This window comes from Mandrillus leucophaeus, unplaced genomic scaffold (assembly GCF_000951045.1).
Source record: "Mandrillus leucophaeus isolate KB7577 unplaced genomic scaffold, Mleu.le_1.0 Scaffold64, whole genome shotgun sequence".
NCBI lineage: Eukaryota > Metazoa > Chordata > Mammalia > Primates > Cercopithecidae > Mandrillus > Mandrillus leucophaeus.
The window spans coordinates 6,328,169-6,353,353 of NW_012106919.1; the positions used below are offsets into that span (position 1 = coordinate 6,328,169).

The 25,185-nt window shown below is 45.5% G+C and overlaps 1 protein-coding gene across 1 annotated transcript in view; it reads left to right on the forward strand.

Moving 5' to 3' along the window:
* PTGFRN (prostaglandin F2 receptor inhibitor) overlaps nt 1-25,185 on the forward strand; it is a 77,993-nt gene that overhangs the window by 33,769 nt on the left and 19,039 nt on the right. The window contains exons 2-5 of the mRNA XM_012000837.1: nt 967-1,335; nt 3,917-4,330; nt 8,847-9,227; nt 21,223-21,648. Of these exons, the coding sequence (XP_011856227.1) occupies nt 967-1,335; nt 3,917-4,330; nt 8,847-9,227; nt 21,223-21,648 (1,590 nt within the window). The remainder of the gene's footprint in view (nt 1-966; nt 1,336-3,916; nt 4,331-8,846; nt 9,228-21,222; nt 21,649-25,185) is intronic.

Sequence of the window (25,185 nt, forward strand, 5' to 3'; positions counted from 1 at the left end):
TGATTTCAGATGTACTTTCTCTTTTATATATTGTTGCAAGAACATCAAGAAGGAGCCATATGTGTTTATTTGGTGCAATTGAAATGCTAAACAGGTAGTAAATACACTGCAAAATCATGCTGAAGTTGATTGCAGTGGAGACATCTTAAAGGACTCACAGGTGCCAGTCGTAGGGTCCCTACCAGAGAGGCCTGGGAATTGCACACTCTTAGGGAAGGAAAAGCTAGTGAAGTCTTGTCTGTGTCCACTGGGCTTATCCCCGGCAACCAGCTGCTGCATTCCTAAGAACACCCAGCAACCAGCCTGCCTCTCTCCCTTTGTGCTTCCCCATCCTCATTCTGAATTTAGATCAGAACAAAGAGTAGAGAAGGAAATGAGCCAGAAAATAGAAAATTAATACTTGGTAAAATCATCATATTTTAAAATTAATTTGTAGGCAATGTCAGATAACAGGAGTTAAATCATTTTATCAGCAGGCTGCTCTAGGATTTAAAAATTGGCATCCGTCATTGTAAATCAGGTCTCAGGAGCCCCAGGGAATAATGGTCTCTAGGGATGAGGGCTGATATAGGGTGGGCAGAAATGTAAACACTTGACTAGCTGTGCGCTTTTCTTTCACACAAAACCTAAAATATTTTTACATCACATCGAGTGGTTAGGGTGTGTTAAATAGTAACTGGAGGGAAGAAACTATTGAGGTTTACGGTCAACCTGCTTTTAATGCTTATCTTCCTCCCTCTTAGTCCTGGGAAACTGGTTGTATGAGAGGTGCTCATTTTGAGGTTGCATTCCTGGCTCATTATTTAAGGGACAGGCTTAACCTTCTGCATAGACACATTTTCCCTGGTGGTTTGGCTATCATGTTTCTGCCATGCCTGTGAGCAGGAGCATCCACAGGTTTGCCACATTTGTCCTGGGAAGACTTTCTGTGATTAAAGACCTGCCTTTCATCTCTTATCATTGCAGCTCTTTGTCGAGGCCGTGTGGTGAGAGTCCCCACAGGGACCCTGGTTCGAGTGGTGGGCACTGAGCTGGTCATCCCCTGCAACGTCAGTGACTATGATGGCCCCAGTGAGCAAAACTTTGACTGGAGCTTCTCATCTTTGGGGAGCAGTTTTGTGGAGCTTGCAAGCACCTGGGAGGTGGGGTTCCCAGCCCAGCTGTACCAGGAGCGGCTGCAGAGGGGCGAGATCCTGTTAAGGCGGACTGCCAACGACGCCGTGGAGCTCCACATAAAGAACGTCCAGCCTTCAGACCAAGGCCACTACAAATGTTCAACCCCCAGCACAGATGCCACTGTCCAGGGAAACTATGAGGACACAGTGCAGGTTAAAGGTACAGTCCTCACATGGGCTTGTTATGCCAGGGGCCACACCTTTCTCTGCCCCTGGGCTGTGGTTGACTTTGTCAAGAGACTTAATTTCTCTGAGGCTCTGCTCCCTCCTCTGTCCAGGGGAATAATCATGACTTACCTGATTAAAGGCAGGGATGGGCCAGATGACCTTAGATGGCCCTTTCTCTTCACTCCAGTATGGTTCTGAGCCACCCTATGCCCAGTGAGGTGGAGGCAGCATGATGCGATGGTGGAGAGCTGGCTCTGGAGCGAGGTTGCCTGTGCTTGTTTAGTCCAGTTGCTGGCTCTACTACTTGTCAGCTGCATGGCTGTGGGCATGTGACATGCCTCAGCTTCCTCCTCTAACCTTAAAGGTTGTGAGGACAGGTGAGTTACCAGGTGTAAAGCCTTAGAGCAGTGCCATGGTAAGCATTCAGTGGTTAGTGACAGGAAGGGGATGGTCATGTTAATGATGCTCAGGTTTGTGGGAATAACAGGCACTTCAAAGTTCATGTCTTTCTCTGTGACTTTCATGATTTAAAAGTACGTGTTTTTACCAGAAGTTGTATGTGTTGTATGTAGAGAAAGAAGACGTGGTCTCTACTAGCTTATTGACCTAGCTTTGCAAATAATTACACCTTATGTACCTGGAATGTTTTGGGATTTGTTTTGGGGGTTTTGTTTGTTTGTTTCATTTTCCAAGTCCTTTTAGATGTACTCACACATTCAATTCTCTGAACCCAATCAAAATAGGGCAGAATATTTCCCTAATTTATACATGAGAAAATGGAAGAGCATAGGTTAATTACTTGCCTAAAATCACACAGCTAATTAGTAAACGAGCAAGAACAAATCATTTTAATTTGGGGCTAAGAAAATAGAAACATTATAATTTGTTGTTATTGTTACTTAATTATGCATTTATTTGTACCCTGCCTTGTTCCCAAAAGGATTTATGTCTGGGTCAGAATGTATGTAATTATCAGAAAGTAGAAAATGCACATGGTGATATAAAAAGCAAGGGTTGATTGAGGCATTCATTCCCTCATGACTTGTACAACCCTACCATAGCTCAGAGACTGTTCCCTCACTAGACTCATCAGGGGATAAAACTGCCGTGTCCATTAAAGAAGTAATGAAACACCCAACCTACCTCTTTATTCCTATAGAAAATCCCGGACATGTTTTTTAGAAAAAGACACTCTGGTATTGGAGCTAAATAATGCCACATGCCACCTTTTCGTTAAGCCAGACGCACCCTTGTATCCCCTTGGAGTCTCCTCTTGAGTGGGAGGGAGGGGTAAGGGGAGAATTCCCCTACCCCCATCCCACTTCCTCCAGTGTCTTTCAGCCTCTTCTGCTGTCTGTGGAAGGCAGGAGACACAAGAGGAGGCCTTTCTTGGGTGAGGAAAGCAATGGATGACCATGAGAGAGACTGACTGCTGCCCAGGTGGAGCCTCTGATGGTTGCCATGTGTGGTCCAGGGTCTGCCTGGCCTGCAGCTTCATGGCTCTTGAAACCATTCATCTGTGCTCTGAGAGATGAGCTGGCCTTGAGAACTGAGTCATATTAGCCAGACTCACAGACTGATATATATATATACACTAGAAGGTCATTATATTTATTTTGCAGTAGAGATGGGTCTTCGGGATGTGTCCTCCTAAAAATGTAGCAGCTTTTAAATGTTACCTAGAATAGCCCCTTCTCAAGGACACTGAATTAGTTTCTGAGTGTGGAATTGGGGGAAAAAAACCAAAGAGATGATGAATAGTGGTGTTGGAGGGTCCTCTTAGCCAGCTCATCGACAAGCCTGATAGATGTTTCCTGCTCCTTGGTAGTGGCCCCCTTTCTGGTTACCAGAGTAGCAGTATCCATCGCTTACTGCTTTTTTCCTGAATACACCAGCGATACTTACTTGATCACCGCCCCCTTTTTCTAGACTGTAGAAGTGCCTGGGCCAGTTCCTATCATGTGGATATGCTGTGTTCACCCTGGACATTCTTGGTCATTCCCCAGGCTGCAAGCCACAGGCAGCTCATGCCATCCTTTCTCCCCGGTGGATCTTGCTACTTTAAGTGTAGAAGGTCACTTTATCTGCAAATTCTGCGGGCTCCCTACCCTAGCCCTGGTCCTAACCAAAGAAATGTTTGACAGTCATACCCAATGTTTTATCATGACTGCTGAGTGCCAGGCACAGTCCTGGGAACTTGCCCTGTTTAACTTAACTCTCAGGCCAACTCTATGATGAAGATCCAGCTATCATCCCCCTTTTAGGAAACTGAGGCACAGAGGGGTAAAGTAACTTTCCTTAAGGGTGGCAGAAGCACATCCCATCCCCAAGGCACGACTCCCACAGGGAGTTTTCACCATCCACTTCTAGCATGGGGTTTTTTGGTACCTTTATTTTTCTTTTTCAAGTCAGAAAGTCAATTGAGATTACAGATAAATCCAAATGGGAAAACGTGCCCATCCGGGCCCTGGAATGGGGGAGGAAGGAGGAAATTGTGGTTGCAGCGGTGGACTGGCCCTTGCTGGCTGGGGTCGGTGTGGACGGGCTGCTGACCCAGCTTTGTCTCTCCGCAGTGCTGGCCGACTCCCTGCACGTGGGCCCCAGCGCGCGTCCCCCGCCGAGCCTGAGCCTGCGGGAAGGGGAGCCCTTCGAGCTGCGCTGCACCGCCGCCTCCGCCTCGCCGCTGCACACGCACCTGGCGCTGCTGTGGGAGCTGCACCGCGGCCCGGCCCGGCGGAACGTGCTCGCCCTGACCCACGAGGGCAGGTTCCACCCGGGCCTGGGGTATGAGCAGCGCTACCACAGTGGGGACGTGCGCCTCGACACTGTGGGCAGTGACGCCTACCGCCTCTCCGTGTCCCGGGCTCTGTCCGCCGACCAGGGCTCCTACAGGTGTATCGTCAGCGAGTGGATCGCCGAGCAGGGCAACTGGCAGGAAATCCAAGAAAAGGCCGTAGAAGTTGCCACCGTGGTGATCCAGCCGACAGGTGAGCTGGAAACGATGCATTATAGGTGCTGTTATTTTGTGACTAATGATAGTGGTATAAAGAACTGGGACAGGGAGCCCCATGGCCTTCTGACAACTGTTTCTGCTTCCCATGTGAGGCCTTATTTTTAGGGGAGAAGGGAGTAGGGTGTTGAGAGGCTGGAGGTGTGTATGGGGGTGCATTTGTTTTGTGCTGAGGATGTCTGTTGTTTTGCTTTGCAGCTGTTTTTATCTAAATTCATGTCCATGGAAAACCACAGCCTGCACGTAACACGAAGGCAGATCTTTCATTCAGAGTTTAGGTGCCGCAGTCCCTCAGCCAGATTAGGTGGGGCTTGGTGTTCAGTGGGGCTTTGGGGTGAAGGTGCCACACCCTGCCCCCTAAGCTTTATCGAGTTTGGTGTTTCCTGAGTCCTTGGACCTGCCTTTCTCTGCAGCTGTTGGGGTGTGTGCCTGGCTCATCCCAAAACCTTTCATCTAACTTGTATCCTGTAGGCCTGCCCTTCAGTCCCCTCAGATGTGCCTTTCCTGGTAGTGGGAGGAGCTCTCCAGAGCAGGGCCACTTGCTTTCCTGTGTCATACAGACCACAGGAGCATCCAGTCATGGGGTCTATACAAGAAGCCCTTTGTCCTGTCATCTGTGAATCAGCTTTTTTTTTTTGTTTCCCAACCCTCTACTGCAGTTATAGAAGTAATTAAGAAAATACAAAATGCGTTTTAGAAAACACATAAAAATAAAAGGAAAATATGCTATTGTTGAGTCATTGTCCAGCCAGCATCAATGGAGAACCTACTGTGTGCTCAGCTCTGTTCTGGGCCCTTAGGTCAGAGGTATTTGAGGCTTGTTCCCATGGACTGTGGAGCTTCAGGCTTCACAGAGACAATGTATAGAGACCAAGGCAGGGCAATGTCATTGCTCAGGATGAATGGATATCCTTGGTTTTCTGCGAGTCTGACATCTTCAGATCTCAGAGTACTTTGCTGCTGTTGCTGCTGCCTTCTGTTTTTTAAACTGGGAAGACCTTGGTGGACTCATTTCCTGAGCATGAATGTGAATATGTGGCATCTCTGTTGTTCAGACGGGAAGGAAAGCAGGAAACAATACGCAGGGGGAATATTTTGTCTCTGAAGCTGCATTGTCCTGAGCTCTTTACTCTGCACTTATACCACAGCACAGAACCTGGATTTGGAAAAGTGGGTGGTGTAAAAGCAGGTCTGAAGTTCTTGAGTGACTGTGGCCATCGAGGAAAGGAGCTGCTCATTACCGGTCAATCTGGGCTCCAGTGGCTGCAGAAATCACTTTCCAGATGGACTTAGGTTACCTTCCTAATCAGAAGTGATTGCTCTGGAATCTGCCCTAAGAAACCTCTGTATATTAAACTTGCATCAAACAACTCTTTTAATGAGGCAGAAGAGTTAAGAGTTTCAGCTTTGTAGAAAGTTACACTTTTATGAAAGAATATGAATTGTAAAGACATTTCTTTGTTTCAAACACACCACAAGACCTGTAATACCTACCTAAGAGACGTGAACACTCTGAACTTATTAGGCAGGTAATATCTGGCTCTCAGATGAAACGGCATTCATAATCTTTCCGTGCCATGAGACTTTTCGACAGCCTTTTGAAACCTGCAGACCTTTTCTCAGAATTACCATGTTTTAATTCATAAAATACAGTACATAAAATGACAAAGGAAAATAATTATATAGAAAGTTATCAAAATGCTTATAAAGCAAATTGGTTTTGTAGTAATATTATGCAGCTTTATTAATGCATTGATAATAAGATAGTGGCAGGCTTAACGACAACTGTACTTTCTGAATAGTAATGAGTATACATGATATTTCAGGATGTCTGCAGCAACTGTAATGTGATGGAAAGGTATCTGTGATTTCTATTTGGGGTAGTCCCAGACACAGGCAATACTATACTGGTTTGTTGCTTACTTTCACAGTGGGAGGAGATGCTATATTTCAGGTGCAGATTAATAAAAATAAAGATGGAGTTTTTTCCCATCCAAGTTCATAGACTCTCTGAATTCTCTTTGTGGACCCCAGGCTAAGAACCGCCACACTAGGCTTATGGTCCTTCTCTTCTTGTGCACACCTGCACTGTCCGTAGCTGGCTGCTTATATATTCTTATCATGTTGTTATGATAAATGGCACAGAGTGAAGCTGTGCTACCCATGTGGCAGTGAGCCTCCTCTCCAGCCCCTCCTCCCTGTCGTGGGAGTGGTCTGGTTACTGCAAACTTTGTGTCTGATTTATGGATTTAGTTATATTCACGGACAGAGAACCTGCCCCACCACAGGCTTTGTCTGAGGTCCCTTCTTTCATTACAAATACTTAGAACTGGTCCTTTATTTTCCTTTAACCTACTCCATCCTGTCTCCCAGCAGTAAACTCCCAAATCCAGAATGTGTGGGACCTCTGGTTAGTGATGTGACAAGATATTGAGCCACTTACACAGAGAAAATTACAAAGTGAACTACACAGCTGAAGAGACATCCCTGCCAATATTTTCTGAACCTGAGACTCTGTTTTCTCCATCCAAAGAGTCCACAGCTGCTTGTTAAGTACTTCTTCACTGACCCGACTCCCTCCTGAGTCGTCTTTTACTTCCAGTAGCTGAAGTCCTGGCAGAGGTGACTGCAGCAGGATTCCAGGGTTTCTGGCCACAAGCTTTGACTGTAGAATGGTTCAAACTGCAGAGTCTGGCTCAGGGCAGCAGTTTCCATACTTAGTCCTCTCAAATGATACCCTCAGGTTACTTTTGGCCCCTTTAAAGAGGTGAGGGAGAGAAAGAATAAGACTAGGTGGAAGGAGAAAATGAACTTTTAAATTCCCTTTTCTAATACTGTACCCACCTCATTTTCTGTCTTCTGTCTAGATGGATCTTGAACTTGACTTGAAATATTTGTTTGAAATATTGTCAGGCTTTGGACATATTCATATGAAAGTAATTTACGCCAAAGAGCATGGGCTTTGGAGTTGGTCTTTTCTGAATTGGGTCCCTGAACTTACTGGGGCCAGTGCAATGCTGTTGATGCCAGCGACTTGCTAGAAGGCCAGGGCCGTGCCTCTGCTTGAATCCCCTGGGAGGTGCTTGGTACTTGTCATCTAAGTAATTGTTCCCGGGCATTTCACAAGTTGATGTTTTTCTACTCAGATTACAGATGCTCTTTTAAAATCTTCTGAATAGAATAAAATGTTTCCACGTGAAAGCTTTGACAGGGGAATGCTGGAACTAGATCTGTCTTGAATCTGTGACACTAAATACTTCATCTAAATATAGTCTGCTTTTAATTATCCACACTAATGAGAAAGGACAGTAGTGCAGATAATTGAAAAATCATCATATTTTAGTTTTAGGATATGTTTTATGATTGGCTTTTATGTGGGTATAGCTAAGAAATAAATGATACTCTCAGTACATTACATTTTGAAGACTTGACTCAAGGAAAATTGTCTGGTTTCACTTTCCTGGCCCTTCTGTTTAGGATTTTTCCCATTTATCCCTTAGACAGTTTCACCCTCACTTCTGCTGCCCTATTCCCTAGCCCCCAGTTAACGATATGTACCAGTCAGAACCAAACCTTCCTTTTCTGTAAAATCACCCAAGTTTCATCATGCACATGGAGAATGTATAATTTTAGTTTTATAGTCTTTTTTTTTTTTTTTTTTTTTGAGACAGAGTCTCTGTCACACCCAGGCTGGAGTGCACTGGCGTGGTCTCGGCTCACTGCAAGCTCTGCCTCCCAGGTTCACGCCATTCTCCTGCCTCAGCCTCCTGAGTAGCTGGGACTACAGGCGCCCGCCACCAAGCCCAGCTAATTTTTTGTATTTTTTTAGTAGAGACAAGGTTTCACCATGTTAGCCAGGATGGTCTCGATCTCCTGACCTCGTGATCCACCCGTCTCGGCCTCCCAAAGTGCTGGGATTACAGGCGTGAGCCACCGTGCCCGGCTAGTTTTGTAGTCTTCAGTAGACTGCTTATCAAAAGATAGCATAACAGTGAAGAGCAGAGTTTCTTTTATTATTATTATTATACTTTAAGTTCTAGGGTACATGTGCATAACGTGCAGGTTGGAGCAGAGTTTCTAAAGGCAGATAGCCTGGATTTGGATTCCATCTGTGCCACCTATCAGCTGTGTGACCTTGGGCAAGTTACTTAACTTCTCTGTGCTTCAATTTCCTCATAGTAAAATTAGGATAATAGTAGTACCTACCTCTTAGGGTTGTTTTGAGGATTATTATATGTAAAACACTCAAAACACTGCCTGGCATATATAGCAGGTATATATAAATGTGGCTATTGTTTTTATAAAATAAAAAGAAATGTGGTATGTTCTGTTAATTTATTCATTAAATAATTCTCAAGCACTTACAACTGTACAAAGCCTTCTAACTTTAATACTGTAAATAAGAACTTAAAAGGAGATGCTCTAAAGAGGGTGGAGAATAGAAGGGGCAAACATAATCGATTACCTAGATGTATTTGTTTTTCATTTTCAAGTTCTGCGAGCAGCTGTGCCCAAGAATGTGTCTGTGGCTGAAGGAAAGGAACTGGACCTGACCTGTAACATCACAACAGACCGAGCAGATGACGTCCGGCCCGAGGTGACATGGTCCTTCAGCAGGACACCTGACAGCACCCTACCTGGCTCCCGCGTTTTGGCGCGGCTTGACCGTGATTCCCTGGTGCACAGCTCGCCTCACATTGCTTTGAGTCATGTGGATGCACGCTCCTACCATTTATTGGTTCGGGATGTTAGCAAAGAAAACTCTGGCTACTATTTCTGCCACGTGTCCCTGTGGGCACCCGGACACAACAGGAGCTGGCACAAAGTGGCAGAGGCCGTGTCTTCCCCAGCTGGTGTGGGTGTGACCTGGCTAGGTGAGTGGTTTGGAGAATGACTTTTAACCTCTCCAGCTTAACCCCTCCTCGGAGTTATCTGAAGGAGTTATCGCAGGAGGCTCTGCACTTTGCATTATTTTGACATTATTTCTGTTGGTTCATGCATACTTTGGCCCAGATAGATCCCAAGCTGGGGATGAAATAGAATCTGGCAGGCAAGGGAAATGTTTAGATAATGTGGCCTCAGTTGTCTCAATACCCTCATTTGAGAGTATATAGTTTCCTTTTGTTGTCGACATTTGCAGGGTCAGGGCACTGCTGAATGGCTCTTTGAAATGAATCTTTGTTGGAGGGAGAACGCTGCCATTCTTCGTTTGTTTCTCTTAGACTCCTAGGTGCTCCCTGGCAGGAGCTGGTGCTTTTCCAAAGCCCTATGCAGAAAGAGAATTCCTTCAGTTATTGGAAAGCGTATTTTGTTTTTTTTTTTCACGTCACACCCTGGAATCCCAGAGTATATCTTTATATACCAGTTACAACTAAAGGGCCCGCCTGCTTCTGTTGGCTTGTTTTGTGGGTGCTCTCACCCCGGATATAATTTCCCCAGTGGAAGAGCAGCGTGGCTCTCAAATGTTGACCACCTTGCCACCCATTTTATAACAACCTGCTGTATATGTGAAGATCTTTGGCATGTCCTCTTATTTTATACTAAGCTCCTCTTCCCCTACCTCTTTTTTCCCTAAATGTTTGCCCTCTCGGCAAAATGTACACTAACTTTTCCTAATTTTTGTTATGCCTTATAATTGCAAGTAATCAAAGGAGGGATGAGGTCAAGCTGGGTGTGGAAAGCTTCGCTCCCCACCTCCATTATTACAGAGATGGGACAGGCCTACCATCACATTCTCCCCCGTTTTGCTCTCTCTACTGTCCATGAGTGCCTGAGCCCTGATGAAGGCATTTGGCATTGCTCTGATTATTAGCAGGCAAAACAGATCTTTAAAGGCCAGGAAACCATTTCCTCCTTTGTCTGATCCTTCTGCTATGACCTTCAACTCATACTTATCTCTTCCTTATCTCTGCATGGAAATCTGCTTTTGGGTTAGTGGCATATTCACTCTCTTTTTTCTCCCCCCTAATAAGCCTTTATTTGGCAAAGATGGGGAGTTGGCCAGTGGAGACAGAGGGGGCAGGGAGAAGAGCAATGAGAGTAAGCAGAAGGGACAATCCGATTCCGATGGAGACGAGGCAGGGTGTTCATCAGCCCTGTTAGCAAAGTGATCCTTTGATATCTGAAAAGAAAGAAGCGGGGTTTATCTGATGAGCTTTTTATTCCTGCCGTCTGAACCCCGTGCAAGAGAGTCACTATGAAGTACTGAACTGGAACAATGTTGGCCCAGCTAGAACTCTCCTTAGCAACCTTCAAAATAAAACAGATGTTGTCAGCACCAAAAGAAGATTTTTCATCTCTGGAGCTGAATTTGTCTCACAGCTCTGATCCTTGGTGTATTGTATGGTGCTGTCAAATCCCAGCACTGGCTCTCCGTACCCGCTCCCCCTTCAACTTCTGAATCCCAGCTCGAGGACTTTTTTTTTTTTTTTTTTTTTCATTGAAAGTGCTGCTTGCACTCCAATTTGAGGCTTCTTTGAAGTACTTGTGCATTGATCCCGGCATACCCGGGGGGAAATGCAGGGACTGTCAGACAACAGGAGGGGAGCTCTGGGAGAAATGGGCTCCCTTAACTGGAAGGGATTTGTTGGTAGCTGTGTTCTCCAGAGAGTGAAAAGAAATAAAGAGACTAAATTGTGGAAGAGGCTCAGTTATTATCCAAAGGATCCTGTCATTTGTTTTCCTATGGAGTGCCACTACCATTGTGAAAGTCATCAGTGTGCTTTTCCCTGACTGATGCTAACAGATACAGAACCTGCATCTTCCCCGGTGCTTTGCATGTAATAAGCACTCAATAAATATTAGCTGAGTGGGTAAATAAACCAGTACCCACACATGAATTTTGTTAAAATTTGTGCATAGGAGAATTAGAATTGCTAGGAAAGCAGTAATGTTCAACTCCTAGGATATTCAGAGATATTTGCCCCTGAGTAAACCTAACGAAAGTGCGAGTGGTATGAAAAACAATTGCGTTCTTCTTTTGTGTTCCTCTTAAATCTTCTCCTCCTTCACTGTGCCTATGACTCAGACCACTACAGCTGCTTGGACGCTTGTCAGGAGCGGGTAGGGCATGAGCACAGCAGCAGGTCCTTCTCAAAGAATTCCCCGCTGGACTCTGTCCAGAAGCCAGTGAACCTGGCCTGACCCTCCATGGTTGTCTCTAGATACGTAACGTGCACGTATATGCATATGGATACCGTACCACATACAACTTGGGACAAATATAAGGTAATTGAGAAGTGACCAAAAAAGATAGACAACCTGCCAAGCACTCTGTTTATATAGGTGGTCTTAGGTCGTGTAACTCTGGAATGTTGTCACAGAAAAGTTCTCGAGAGGGCTGGTTTGCCACACAGGTAAGATGCAAAACTCAGTTTTGCCACTTGGCAGATTAAAATGAGTAATTACGGCCGGGCGCAGTGGCTCAAGCCTGTAATCCCAGCACTTTGGGAGGCCGAGACGGGCAGATCACGAGGTCAGGAGATTGAGACCATCCTGGCTAACCCGGTGAAACCCCGTCTCTACTAAAAAATACAAAATAGCCGGGCGAGGTGGCGGGCGCCTGTAGTCCCAGCTACTCGGGAGGCTGCGGCAGGAGAATGGCGTGAACCCGGGAGGCGGAGCTTGCAGTGAGCTGAGATCCGGCCACCATACTCCAGCCTGGGCGACAGAGCGAGACTCCATCTCAAAAAAAAAAAAAAGTAATTACCATTTATTATCTACTATGTGCCAGGCACTGGACTAAGGACCTTATATGCATTAAATGTTCAATGTGAAAATATTTTTGGCCTTGGGACTCAGCTTCACTCCTGAAACTCCAAAGCATAGTCCTAAGAGCTGGGTAGTTCTTGGCTTCATTTGCTTGGGGCTTGTGTACTGAGCTAGGTGAGGGGGTTGAAGCTGATTGGGGTCTTCTAGAATTCCACTGTGCTAAGCAGGAAGAGAGGGCGATGACGTGAATGGGTCTGGCAAGTCCAGAGCACTTGCAGCCATTGAGAGGATCATGATAATTTTTTAGAGGGTGAGAAAAAACCTCTTTTACTTAGAGTGTATGTCCTACTTTGAAGGGAAAGAAAAAAGATTTAAGTTGGCTTGCAAAATGAAGTACAATTTAAAGCAGGAAACATAAAAATCAAGATCAAAAGGGTAAAAGAAGAATAGATATTGCAAGGTGGTTGGTATGAATTAGTTATTATATTTGAGCACTGAAATTGCCTCTGAAGTTCTGAAGAGTTGAGACAAAAAAAAAAAAAAAAAAGATGTGATTATACAGTTCTCCTCTGAGGAAGGAAAACATAAACTCTCTCAGAGAGACAAACTTTCTCTTGGCACTGAATTTATCATGTGCTCTTTCATTCTGGGGCACTGGAAAACATAATGGACAGGGCTTTCAACTGTTCTTTTACAAAGGGCCCTAAATGATTGTTTAAATGGATGTTTCTTATATCCACCCTCTATAAAAGCTGAGGACATAAATCTTAAGTGTGTGAAGGGTTTCTGTAAGAAGTTGAATTACTGTGGGGGACAAATGATGCTTTGTGTTGATCCAATTTAGTACATGTCTAAAACAGAGAACCTAGCAGAATGGCTAGTTAATCTGCACATTAAGCCATCTCCTTCTGCTATCAGATGTCTTAAATGAGCCTTTGGCAAGAGTTGGATACTAATCAGTTCATGGTTGAGCTCTCTGCCCGAAGTACCAGACTTCTGTGGTGTTAATTGGAAGGGGTTCCACAGGCTTTGGATATAAGAGCTGGAGGAGGCAGAGTTGAGTTCTGCTGTTCAGTCTTAAGAACCTGATTTGCATTCTTCCCCACTAAAGGACTGGCCCCTCTTCAGCAGTGTGCCAGCAAGGAAGGTAATTATTTTCTTTAAAAGGAGCTGTTAATCTGCTAAGTACTTGGTAGAAACTTTAGAGTTCTGGGCCATTTATAGGAGATAAGATTTAGACCTGTAGGTTTTTTAAGGATAACTATTATCGGCTGTCTGTCCAGGATTATTCTGGAAGGCAGAAGAGCACGTGGCCAAGTGTTGGAGTCAGGAGACCTGTGTTAGTCCTCCTTCACCACCTTCTAGGGATGTTGCCTCGGGTGTATCGATGAACATTTCCAAGTAAGTTTTGGTTTCCTGGTTTAATATGAAAATGCATATAAAGCGCTTAGTACGGTGCCTGGCTCTTAAATGCTCACTGCATTTTCTTGGTGGTGGTGATGATGATTTGTTCGTGTTTGAGGGTCTTCCCCACCAAGTTCTTAACCAGTTAAGACCTAAGAGTTTGTCTTAGGGCACGGAGGAGCCCAGCGTAGAGGACTAGGAACATGTGTGTCCTAAAGGCAGCTGCTCCCAAGAGGAGCTAAAGAAAGGTGTTGAGCTGACCACATCCAGCCCTTTTCCTCCCCGTCAAGGCTGGTAATTCACTTTTCCTTCTCTGGAAGGAGCAAATGAGGATGAAGAAAGAAAAACTTCATGAGTATTTCTTTTTTTTGTTTTTGAGACGGAGTCTTGCTCTGTCGCCCAGGCTGGAGTGCAGTGGTGCAATCTTGGCTCACTGCAGCCTCTGCCTCCTGGGTTCAAGCGATTCTCCTGCCCTAGCCTCCTGAGTAGCTGGGACTACAGGCGCCCACCACCACACCCGGCTAATTTTTTTTTTTTTTTTTTGTATTTTCAGTAGAGATGGGGTTTCACCGTGTTGGCCAGGCTGGTCTCAAACTCCTGACTTCAGGTGATCCGCCCACCTTGGCCTCCCAAAAGTGCTGGGATTACAGGTGTGAGCCACCGTGCCTGGCCCTTCATGAGTATTTCTTTGGGTGCAGGGAATAGATGTTGCATTCAAATAATGTTATTATTATTGCTCTGAAATGGCTAGTGCTCCATACATCCTCATAATGGTTCTGCCACAGTAAGGTAACGAGTCCCCCCTCCCACCCCCTCCCAACAACAATAGCTCCGTATTTGTAGCCTTCACTCATTAAATGTTGGTGAATATTTACTTGTTATACAAATGATGATCGTGGTGTCATTTTGACAATTGGTCAATATGCTTTAGCTGCCTCTAAAGTACCTACCAATTCAAAATAATAAAACCCTGTCATTAGCAGAGGCTGAGTACTCCTTCTGTTTCTTTTAACTGGTGCATGCAGCCATTCCTGTAATTAGCTGTGCCAAGTTAACTAAGTGTCAGAGGGGGTATTAGACCATGGTCCTGTTGTACACAGTTCAGGATTAGTGCTTCAGCTGTTGTTATCACTCTTGTCTTCCGGGACGTGGCAGGCTTTGAGAAAGATTAATAACCTGGGTGTGTAAGGAGGTTGCACAATTTGATCATACTAGGAGCCAGGCCATGGAGCCAAAGCCTGTCCTGTAATTCTGCTCTCACACACTCTGCAAGGCCTTAGTCTTCTAACTTAGCTCCTCTGGGCTTCATTTTTGCTTTTTGTTTGTTTTTCAATTGGAAGTGTACATGAAAATAGTACCAATTTTATAAGGTTGTTATGGAGATTAACTGAAAACACAGGGAAGGTATATAGCTTGGTGCCTGGCATATAGAAAGCCCTTGATAAAAGCTCGTTGTTTAGCATTATTATCGTAAAATGGGGATAATACTGCCTTCCTTACAAAATTGTCATGAGAGGAAAAGGAGGTATTTTGTGTGAAAATCTCTAGATCAGGCTCCTGCACATAGTAGGCATACAATAACTTGTTTTTACAAATTAGCCAGTGATTCTGAAAGCTTTTCATTGTTTTGAAAGTTGTGACAAAGGAGTTTAATGAGCCATTATTTTTAAAGCCTTTCTTTCGGGGAGGGTCACTCTTTTGGAGTCTGTGTGTCGCTTGAGAGATGGTGTGGACATGAACAGACACCTTTCTGGCATCCAGATTAGGGAGCAGATCCCTGCTTCTCAGAACGTCAGTGATGCCACACTTGGACTGGCCTCAGTATTCTGTGAGAGGGCTTACAATGTGTGTTGTTGTTTGTTTTTAACTTTCAAAAATAGAAATTTACAAATATTCACAGGGAAGAAATAACCACCAACTTCAACAATAATCAATATTTTGCTGATCTTATTTTATCTCTCTTCCCTATTCCAGACACCAGACACACACAGACACACACACACACACAAACACACACTGTTTTCTTCTGGAAGAGTATAAAGTGTATCCCAGACATCATGTCATTTCACTGTTCAACACTTTAGTATGCATCTTTAATGATAAGCAGTTTTTAAACATAACCACCATTGCATTCTTAGCTGATTTCTTGATGAGATCAAGCAGAATGTAGCAGTAATCAGTGGTGAAATGCTTGTGCCCAAAATGAACATTTTAATGCAAAATATTAAATTTAGTTCAATTCAGCCAGTATGTTAGTATTTTTTATGTACAAGGCACTGCATGCACAGCACGTACAGAGAATCAAGGTGGCAGTCCCTGGCTCTGGGAAGAGTCCTGTGGAAGGCCGCTAAGACATACATACAGATAACCAAAGTTCAAGGCAGGATTCACATAAAATTCTTAGAGAGCTGGGAGCTTGGCAGGTGGTGGGATTTGTTGAATATGAAGTAGGAGTGTGACATGTGAGTTCAAAGGAGGCATTCTCCGTTGAGTAGGAGAGGATGCACAGAAGAGGTGTGTACATGACAGGCCTTGAAGAAGGGCACAATCTCTGCAAACCATTTTTAAAATTGTAAAACAATGTTAAAGGACAATCGCTGTCCATGCACCAAAACAAAGAAGAAATCAGAACCCACTCCTACTCCTACCATTCTGACATGGTGGAATCATATCTTCTCCAGGAGTGTAAGTCTAAAGTTGACCTACAAGGCTGGTGGATAGTTCAAGTGAACCTGCCCCTCATAAGTTCACAAGCCAAAAATCCACTTGTTTTTGTTTGCCTTTGCATGAAAACTGAGACCTCCTTTTCTGAGGCCTAAGGTTAGTTTTAAGAGACAATGAAGAGACCAACTGTTGAGGTCAATGAAGAGATTGTTCTTTCCTTCCAAGCTGGAATTCCTATAGCTAGATGCACACATTGTGCAAGTCCCCCATACTCTCATTCCGCTATGTTTGGATACGGAGGATTCAAACAGATTCATTTCAGGGTGGAGAATGGAGTAGAATGAAAACGTCTCTTCAGTGATTATTTGAACTACTTACTGAGCAGGTGGCCCAGGTGCTGAGGCAGACAGAACAGCAGGAAGGCAGGCAGAGAAACTGGAAGCATAGGATTAGCTAGGGAATGGTGAGAGGTGCTATCCGAGTGGAGTTGAGAAGGCAGTGGGTGCTGCGGCTGGGTGCATGCAGTGGAGGGCCTTGAAGCCAGGCTGGGGAGCATTTTCTTAACTCAGTAGGTGGAGGAAGAAGCCACGGGAGGCTTATAGAGCAGATGCCCGAGCAGTCATGTCAGTCATGTCAGTCATGTCAGGTGGCATTGGGAGGTTGTTATTACAGTCTTGGCTGGAGGGAGTGAGGGCCGGGGTGAAGGGGTTCTTCATGAGGTTTTCACTTCTATTTGCAAATATTCATGAAGTGTCTACTCTGCATCAGGCCTGGGAACAAAGAAATGGAAGAGACACTGAGGAGGTAGGATGTGCGAGACTTAAGAACCCTCAGAGTGGAGAGGTGGAAGGGAAGGGAGAGTGTTGAAGACGGCACACCTTTAACACTGAGCGACCTTGAGAATGAATGGCAGGAATGTGGTAGCAGGAATGGTTGTTGAAAAGTTTGGAGGTGGGGCTGGCTGTGTTTGGAGCAAGGTTTTAGCGCTCTCTCTCTCTCTCTCTTGCTTGCTCGCTCTGTGTGTGTGTGTGTGTGTGTGTATGTGTTTGTTTGCAGAGGCAGATGTGGAGTGAGGTGAATTTGGTTGTGAGCATGCTGAGGTTAAGATGCCATGGATGCCCGGTCAGAATGCCCAGACCTCAGCTGAGGCCAGCGTTTGGGTCTGGAGGCTAAGGAAGAGCTGGGTTTTCATGTCTGGGGGAGTGAGCTTTGGGGTGTGAGCAGGCCAGGGAGTGGGAGGAGAGAGAGAGCTGCCCAGGTGGTTGGCACAGGAGCTAGTTTTGACCCCTTTTCTGTGTGTTCTGTGATCTGACCACTAATAGGTGAGTCAAGTCACTCGAACATGTTTTTTTTTCATTGACAGATTAAAATTATATGTGTTTATGGTGTATCACATGGTGTTTTGAAATATGTATACATTGTTGAATGGCTAAATCAAGCTAATTAACATATCCATTACTTCATATACTTATAATTTTTTGTGCTGAGAATGTTGAAGATCTATTCTCTTAGCAGTTTCCAAGTATACAATAAATGGTTATTAACTATAGTCACAAAGTTGTACAATAGATTTCTGGAACTTATTCCTCCAGTCTAACTGAAATTTTGCATCCTTTGCCTAGCATTCTCCCCTCCCCATCCCCCAGCCTCTGGTAATCACCATTTTACTCTCTGTTTCTATGAGCTCAGCTTTTTGAGCTCTCACATATGAGTGACATTATGTGGTATTTGTCTTTCTGTGCCTGGCTTATTTCACTTAACACTGTCCTCCAGGTTCATCCGTGTTGTTGCAAATGGCAGGATTTTGTTCTTTTTTTTTTATGGTTGAATAGTAGTCTATTGTGTATATATACCACATTTTTTTAATCCATTCATCTGTTGATGGACACGGATTGATTCCATATCTTGGCCCTTGTGAATAATGCTGCAATGAGCATCTCGCGTCTTTCATCATAATTTTGACAGCCTTTGAAAAGGTGCCACTTTGAAAGAATCTGCACGGGGGTGGAAGTAAACCATGAAGGATCAAAGGGTCTGTCACCTGTGAGGAGACAGAAGAGGAGTCCCCACAGGCAACTTCATGGTGTTTTGGATCACACTGGTCAGTGAGGCTGAGGCGACGGCCTGCGGGGAGTTGTCTTCTGGGTCAGATTCCCTGTGGCAGGAACTTAGTGTCATGGCAGCACTGCACTCAGCGTTCCTAAAAATCATATGTCAGTCAGTGGAACTTAGAAAATACAAAGTTTAGAAGACAGTAGGTTTGGTTCATCTGTGAGCTAAGGATGCACTTGAAAGGTGGGAGAAGATAGGGCTTGATAGGGCTTCATTCCCATCTGCCACTTTTGAGCTGTGTGGGCCAGTCACTAACTTATTTAGAGGTCTCCCCTCAGAAATGGGAACTGTGAATAATAATCACAAATATATACACGTGTCTGTATATATGAATATGTGTGTACCTGCATACACACACACACCAGGCATCATTCTAGGCATTTTAAGTACAGTATATTTTAACTCTTAACCCTCACAATAACATTATGAGCTAATTACTGTCATCTCCATTTTTATGGGTGAGGCACCAGAGATCTGCGTAATCTACCCAAGGTCAATAGCAAGTAAATGGCAGAACCAGGATTTGAACACAGTCTGACTCCAGACCTCATCACCTCACCACTGTTCTCTGCTGCCTCACAGTTCGCTGTGCAGGGTTATGGTTCTCCAGTCTCCACACAGTCTCATGCCACACAGGAAGGGTCTTATGTGTTGTGCTTGAAGTGGACTTGAGGCTCCATGTAACAGCCACTGCTGGCTGCTGCCTGCAGATAGTTGATGTTCAGTGGTCTGGGGCAGTCTTGCTCTGTGCACAGCTGGTGCAAATCTGCCCTTTCCACATGAGATGGACTTAGTTGTCCTGCTCTGCACCCACATTGCTGCATCCAGAATTTGACATGAAAGTTTAGTTGTGGAGTCATTTGAGCATTCCTTATCTTTTGCATATGATAGTATAAACACAGCTGGGTGGTGTGTGTCCTTCGGTCAGTTTTTGCTAGGGTGATGTGTGGTGTGGTGTGTTAGCACCATGCCCAGGAGCAGGATGTCCCCTAGCAGTGTGACAGCACACGAGCCTGTAAATTGAGCAGTCAGGATGGCCGCTAGATTCCTCTCTAGCCCTGGCAGTCCCACAGCCTGTGGATTCTCTACGGTGTCCACATCACAGTACAATGTGCTCCCATGGATGGGTGCAAGCAATTAAATACTTGCGAATATGACATTTGAGGATTTAGGATTTTGAGTTCTTTCCATTTCCTGGCCCACTGAATCATTCTTGGAGAAATCATGATGTTATAAATTCCATTAGAAGTGTAAATCACAAGAAAAGTTCCTTGACCTCAGCAGCTTGTAATCTGTATGTCATAAATGAAAACAATGTTAAATAAAACTAAACTTTGATCAAGATGATGCAGATAAAGATAGTGTTGATAAATGGAACATTCTGTTTAGGTAGTGTTATTTTTCTCCCAGAAGGCAAAGTGCTATGGAAGAAAAACGTGTAGCCTTTATAGGCCGGGCACGGTGGCTCGTTCCTGTAACCCCAGCACTTTGGGAGGCTGAGGTGGGCAGATCACTTGAGGTCAGGAGTTTGAGACCAGCCTGTCCAACATGGCAAAACCCTGTCTCTACTAAAAAAATATAAAAATGAGCTGGGTGTGGTGGTGTGTGCCTGAATTCCCAGCTATTTGGTTGGCTGAGGCATGAGAAATGCTTGAACCTGGGAGGCAGTTGCAGTGAGCTGAGATGGCGCCACTGCACTCCACGTAGAATACACAGTGAGACTCTGTCCAGGAAAAAAAAAAGAAAAAGAAAAATGTAGCCTTTTCTAAAAGCCTGAACATTAAGGCAGTAAACATTTACTGAGTGCCTACTGCATAAAAGGCAGTGTATTTGGAGCTTGAGGATGAGACTGTAAGCAAAGAGTCATTGTGGAGTGGGCTAACTGGCATCCAAGGGTGCATAGATGGCTTATGGGAGCACAGAGGACATCCCTTCTGGGGACCCAGGTGACATTGAAGAATAAGTGGAAGTTTGTAGAGCATCCCGAACAGGTCATCACAGTGGCGTGAGAATGTGTGGAGACTGGAGAACCTCAAGTAATCAGGTGTAGAGGAGCTGGGGGAAAGGAGAGGAAACCACAAGAGGATTCCAACACCAGCTCCTTGGCAGGTGTGGAGGAAGCCTTGGGGCTAAGGAGGACAGAACCATGGAGGTGCAGATGGATTAAATTGATGCAATGAACCCAGAGGAGGGAGGGGTTTTTCTCCCAGTGAAAACAGGACTGTGGCAGAGGAAAGGGATTGCTAGGAGAATGCTAGCTTCCCTCCCACCCTTCCCTGCAGGGTCATAGGGTGCTCGCTAGGGCCAGATTCACAGTGACGCAGGTGAGTTACATGTGGCAGTAGCAAGAATGTCCATGGGAGAGTTTGAGGATGGGAATGCTTATTGACCACTGAACACAGATTCCGCAGAAAAAGGCAGAGGAACAGTAAAATGAGGACAGGAATATGTAGGGGGAATGATGACCTGAGGGCCTTGCATTTGAGGCATGGCCAAGGATGACGGAAGCTGAGCCACTGTGAGACTGATGGGCCTAGTGTTGGGTGGGGTTTTCCAGTACTGCTCCAGTGGGGGCGTTGGAGGTCTGTGGTCTTGCCTGGCATTCCAGAGCAATCTTGGTAGAGGGTGAACACTGACCTTCTTAAGAGATTCTTCTCAGAAGACCTTAACCTCTTGGGGAAACTGACAGCAGACCCCAGCGCCATGGAAAGATCAAGACTTTGGCCGAGGACATTGGGCTTCTGCCCTTGGGAGGTTTTCTTGGGGTGGGAGGTATGAGAGGTAGTGTTTTACAGGTTTTGCAAGAACACTGTTATAGGATCCTATCCAATGCAATGACTGATTTCTGTCTCTGTAGTCTGGCAGGAGAAGCCTTTAATTGTCCAAACAAGAGCAGTCCTTGTCTCATTCCTTTTGCTAATTCTTGCTACGTTGCTCTAATTATTTTCCTATCCTGGCCTTTCTGTCTCTCTTGTTCAGAACCAGACTACCAGGTGTACCTGAATGCTTCCAAGGTCCCCGGGTTTGCGGATGACCCCACAGAACTGGCATGCCGGGTGGTGGACACGAAGAGTGGGGAGGCGAATGTCCGATTCACAGTTTCGTGGTACTACAGGATGAACCGGCGCAGCGACGATGTGGTGACCAGCGAGCTGCTTGCAGTCATGGATGGGGACTGGACGCTGAAATACGGAGAGAGGAGCAAGCAGCGGGCCCAGGATGGAGACTTTATTTTTTCTAAGGAACATACAGACACGTTCAATTTCCGGATCCAAAGGACTACAGAGGAAGACAGAGGCAATTATTACTGTGTCGTGTCTGCCTGGACCAAACAGCGGAACAACAGCTGGGTGAAAAGCAAGGATGTCTTCTCCAAGCCCGTTAACATATTTTGGGCATTAGAAGGTAGGAACTTTTTTCCTGTTACTCATTTTTGTTTTGTGTTTGCTTAAGTCGTGCCTCTGTGTGTTTTCAGATGCACAGTCACCCTCTGCAGGTTATCACTTACACTAGGAATCGATGTCCTGGACATTGATCGCCATGCGACCTGCTACACCTCTTTGGACTCACTATCACCCCTCCTCTATCCCTAAGCCCCAGAGAGGTCCCTCTCCAACTCACTGTCATCAGCTAAGTCTCTTGTTTCCTGAACTTTACCTCTGAATGTTCCTTTTCTCTTTCTTGTGTTGAACCTGATGACTCTGAGGACACTCTTTCCCCTGGAGAAACAGTTACCTCTCTGAGGACAGTTTCCCCCAGAGCCCACCTAAGTGGTGCCCATTTTCTTCCCACACGTCTCATAACTGGGCCTAGAGGTGGGGCAGGTGCCCTCCTTGATCCTCCCTGCAGCTTCCAGGCTGTTTTTGCTCACTCCTAAAAATATCTAGCTCCGAATCTCATGTCATCATCACAGCATACCACCTCTTCTCGTTACTATTGCCTGTTGCCTCCTAGATCCTTCATTCGTTCTTTGAAGATGTTAGCGTTTGTTTCATGGCCACTCTGACACTGCTCCCATCTTGCTAACTTCAGTACCTGTGTAGAGCACCGGGTCACAGTTGGAAGCACCCTAGGAACTTAAAAAAAAAAATGCTGGTGCTTTGTCCCACCAGAAATTCTCCCATCCAAATACTAACCAGGCCCGACCCTGCTTAGCTTCCAAGATCAGACGAGATCGGGCGGGTCCCACCAGAAATTCTATTTTAGTTGGTCTGAAGTATACGCATTCTGGGCACTGGAATTTTTAAATGCTCCCATAGTGATTTTCATGTGCAGCCAAGGTGGCGAACTGTAATATAGTTAATCCTGTCATTCTCAGTTGCTTGTCCTCCTCTCTCTAGTCATCATGTCCTCTATCCTATTTTGGTCCTACACTCCCGTGCTTATATGCTACATTAGACCGTCTCCCTTCTGATAACTGAAACCCCTCCACAGTCTCAATTTCAAGCATCCTGTTCTCTAAACATATCTCCTGTCTTTCTACACCGCTCCCTCTAGTACTCCAGCAACAATCCCTGAATCCTACTGAGGCCAACAATCTGTTAATCCTACCACCTGTACATCATCCTTCACTCCCATTGTGTCTTCATGTCTCTCTCACTAGGGTGCCCATTTGTAGTCCAGCGTACACCTGGACTGGTGTACATTATGATAGCACCTTCTTTCATTCTCAGAGCTCAGGCTGGGAGGTAGGGGTAAGTTATGTGGTCACCTACTGTTACCTAGCCTAAATTCTCAGTCAGTCTTAATCACTCCCTTGCATACACCCCTAGCTCCCTTCCTTTCTCAGTTTGCATTAGACTCTGGCCAAACCACAACCCAGTTCAAAGGCAGCTTTCTGCAGCCTCCCTACCCATGCCCACAGAGCTAATGTGGTTGGAGAGAAACATTCAAACATGTTGACTGGTCTCCCTTTAAAGTAGTGGTCACTTGTGACAAGTGGGCTCTCAGCACTGCCTGAGAATTACTCTGCATTTCCTTAGTCTGTTTATCTCCCCACTCTCCTAAGTGATTACTGCATACAACCTTCTGTCTCTGCAAACCTCCTCCCACAGCTTCTTTCTCAGCTGTTGGCCCTGCTTCCTGTTCTCCTAAAAGTAGAAATAATCAGGAGAATACTCATTCATGCTGCCCCAGGGCTGAGACCAGGTCACCCGGCATACGACCTGGCAGAGGCCAGCCGCTCTCACTACTTAGACCATGGCTGCTCTCTCTTATGTCTTCAGTAATTCTCTCCCTTCTGGACCTTTCCCATCGGTCTGTCAATGTGCTGTTAGATCCAGGTTTCCTTGGGTTTTTAAGAGGGGGTGGGGAGTGAGGGTTGTGGTATTTTTTGTTGTTTTTGTTTTGTTTTGTTTTTAGGGACAGTCTCACTCTGTTGCCCAGGCTGGAGTGCAGTGGTGTGATTGTAGCTCACTGCAGTCTTGACCTCCTGGGCTCCAGTGATCCTCCCACCTTAGCCTCCTGAGCAGCTGGGACTATGGGTGCTCACCACCACATACAGCTTATTATTATTACTATTATTATTTTTGAGACAGGGTCTTGCTCTGTTACCCAGGCTGACTTGCAGTGTCATGATCATGGCTTACTGTAGCTTCAGCCTCCTAGGTAGGTTAAAGTTATCATCCCACCTCAGCCTCCCGAGTAGTTGGAACTAGAGGCACTACAGGCCATTACCATCATGCCTGGCTATTTTTTTGGGGGGTGGGAGTAGAGACAGGGTCTCAGTGTGTTGTCCAGGCTGGTCTTGAACTCCTGGCCTCAAATGATCCTCCTGCCTTGGCCTCCCAAAGTGCTAGAATTACAGGCATGACCCACTGTGCCAGGCCCCCACCTGTTTTATGCTAATCTTGATCTTGCTTCTTCATCCATCTTTCTGTTGCCGAGACCCATTTGTCTATTTATTACTTTTTCCTTTTATAACAATAATATTTGATGTATACATACTCAGTGTGTCTGGTTTTTCTCCTTCCATTCTCTCTGGTACCTACTCGAATCAGACTTTCCCCTCAGCTGCTTGTGGTAAGGTGGTAATCATCATATTGGAAAATCCTACTGTCAGTTATTTTATTTGACTTAGCAGAATTTAACACAAGTGATTCCCTCCTCCTGGGAATCCTTTGGTTTTTCCCTTGGCTTGTGGGACACTGCCTTCTCAGGGCGTTCTTCCAACTTTATTAGCTATTTCTCAGCCTCCTTTGCTGGCTTCTATTCATTTTTTGAACCCTGGAACATTAGACTACCTCAGGACATAGTCTTTGGACATAGTCCTTGGACTTGGACTTCTTTTCTATTTAACCTCACCTTCTTGGTGATGTCTCTAATCTCATGAATTTAAATACCCCCTAGACACCAGTGACTCCAGATTTACATGTCTACCCCGGACCTCTTTCCAGAACTCCAGACTCAATATTATATTGCGTTCGTGACACTATTTGACTAACAGGCATCTTAAATTTCTGTTCAAAAGGACGCTTCCCATTGCATCTGCCAGCTCTCTTCTCCCAGCCTCCTCCAGCACCATTGTTCTAGTGGCTCAGCCCAAAACCTTCATCCTGGACTCCTCGTTCTTAAAATTGACTTAGAATCTGGCTACTTTTCACACTCTGCCATTTACGGTGCCATCCTTGCCTGGATTACATCCCTGGCCTCCCAGCTCGTCTCCTTGCTCTGCCCTAGCACACGGCAGCTGGAACAATCCTGTTAAATATAAGTCAGGTCCTGCAACTCCTCCGCTCTGAATCTTCAAAGCCTCACTCAGAGCAAAACCCAGAATCCTCTAAGTGGTCTTAGGTGTTCTGTACCAACTCAACTGGTCCCATTACCTTCTGGCCTCACCTAGCACCCTTCCCAGCACCCACTCCACCCAACCACTCTGCCCTTCCAGGCTCCTCAAATATACCAGGTGTGCTCCTGGCTTGTAGCTTTCTGCCTGCTGTTCCA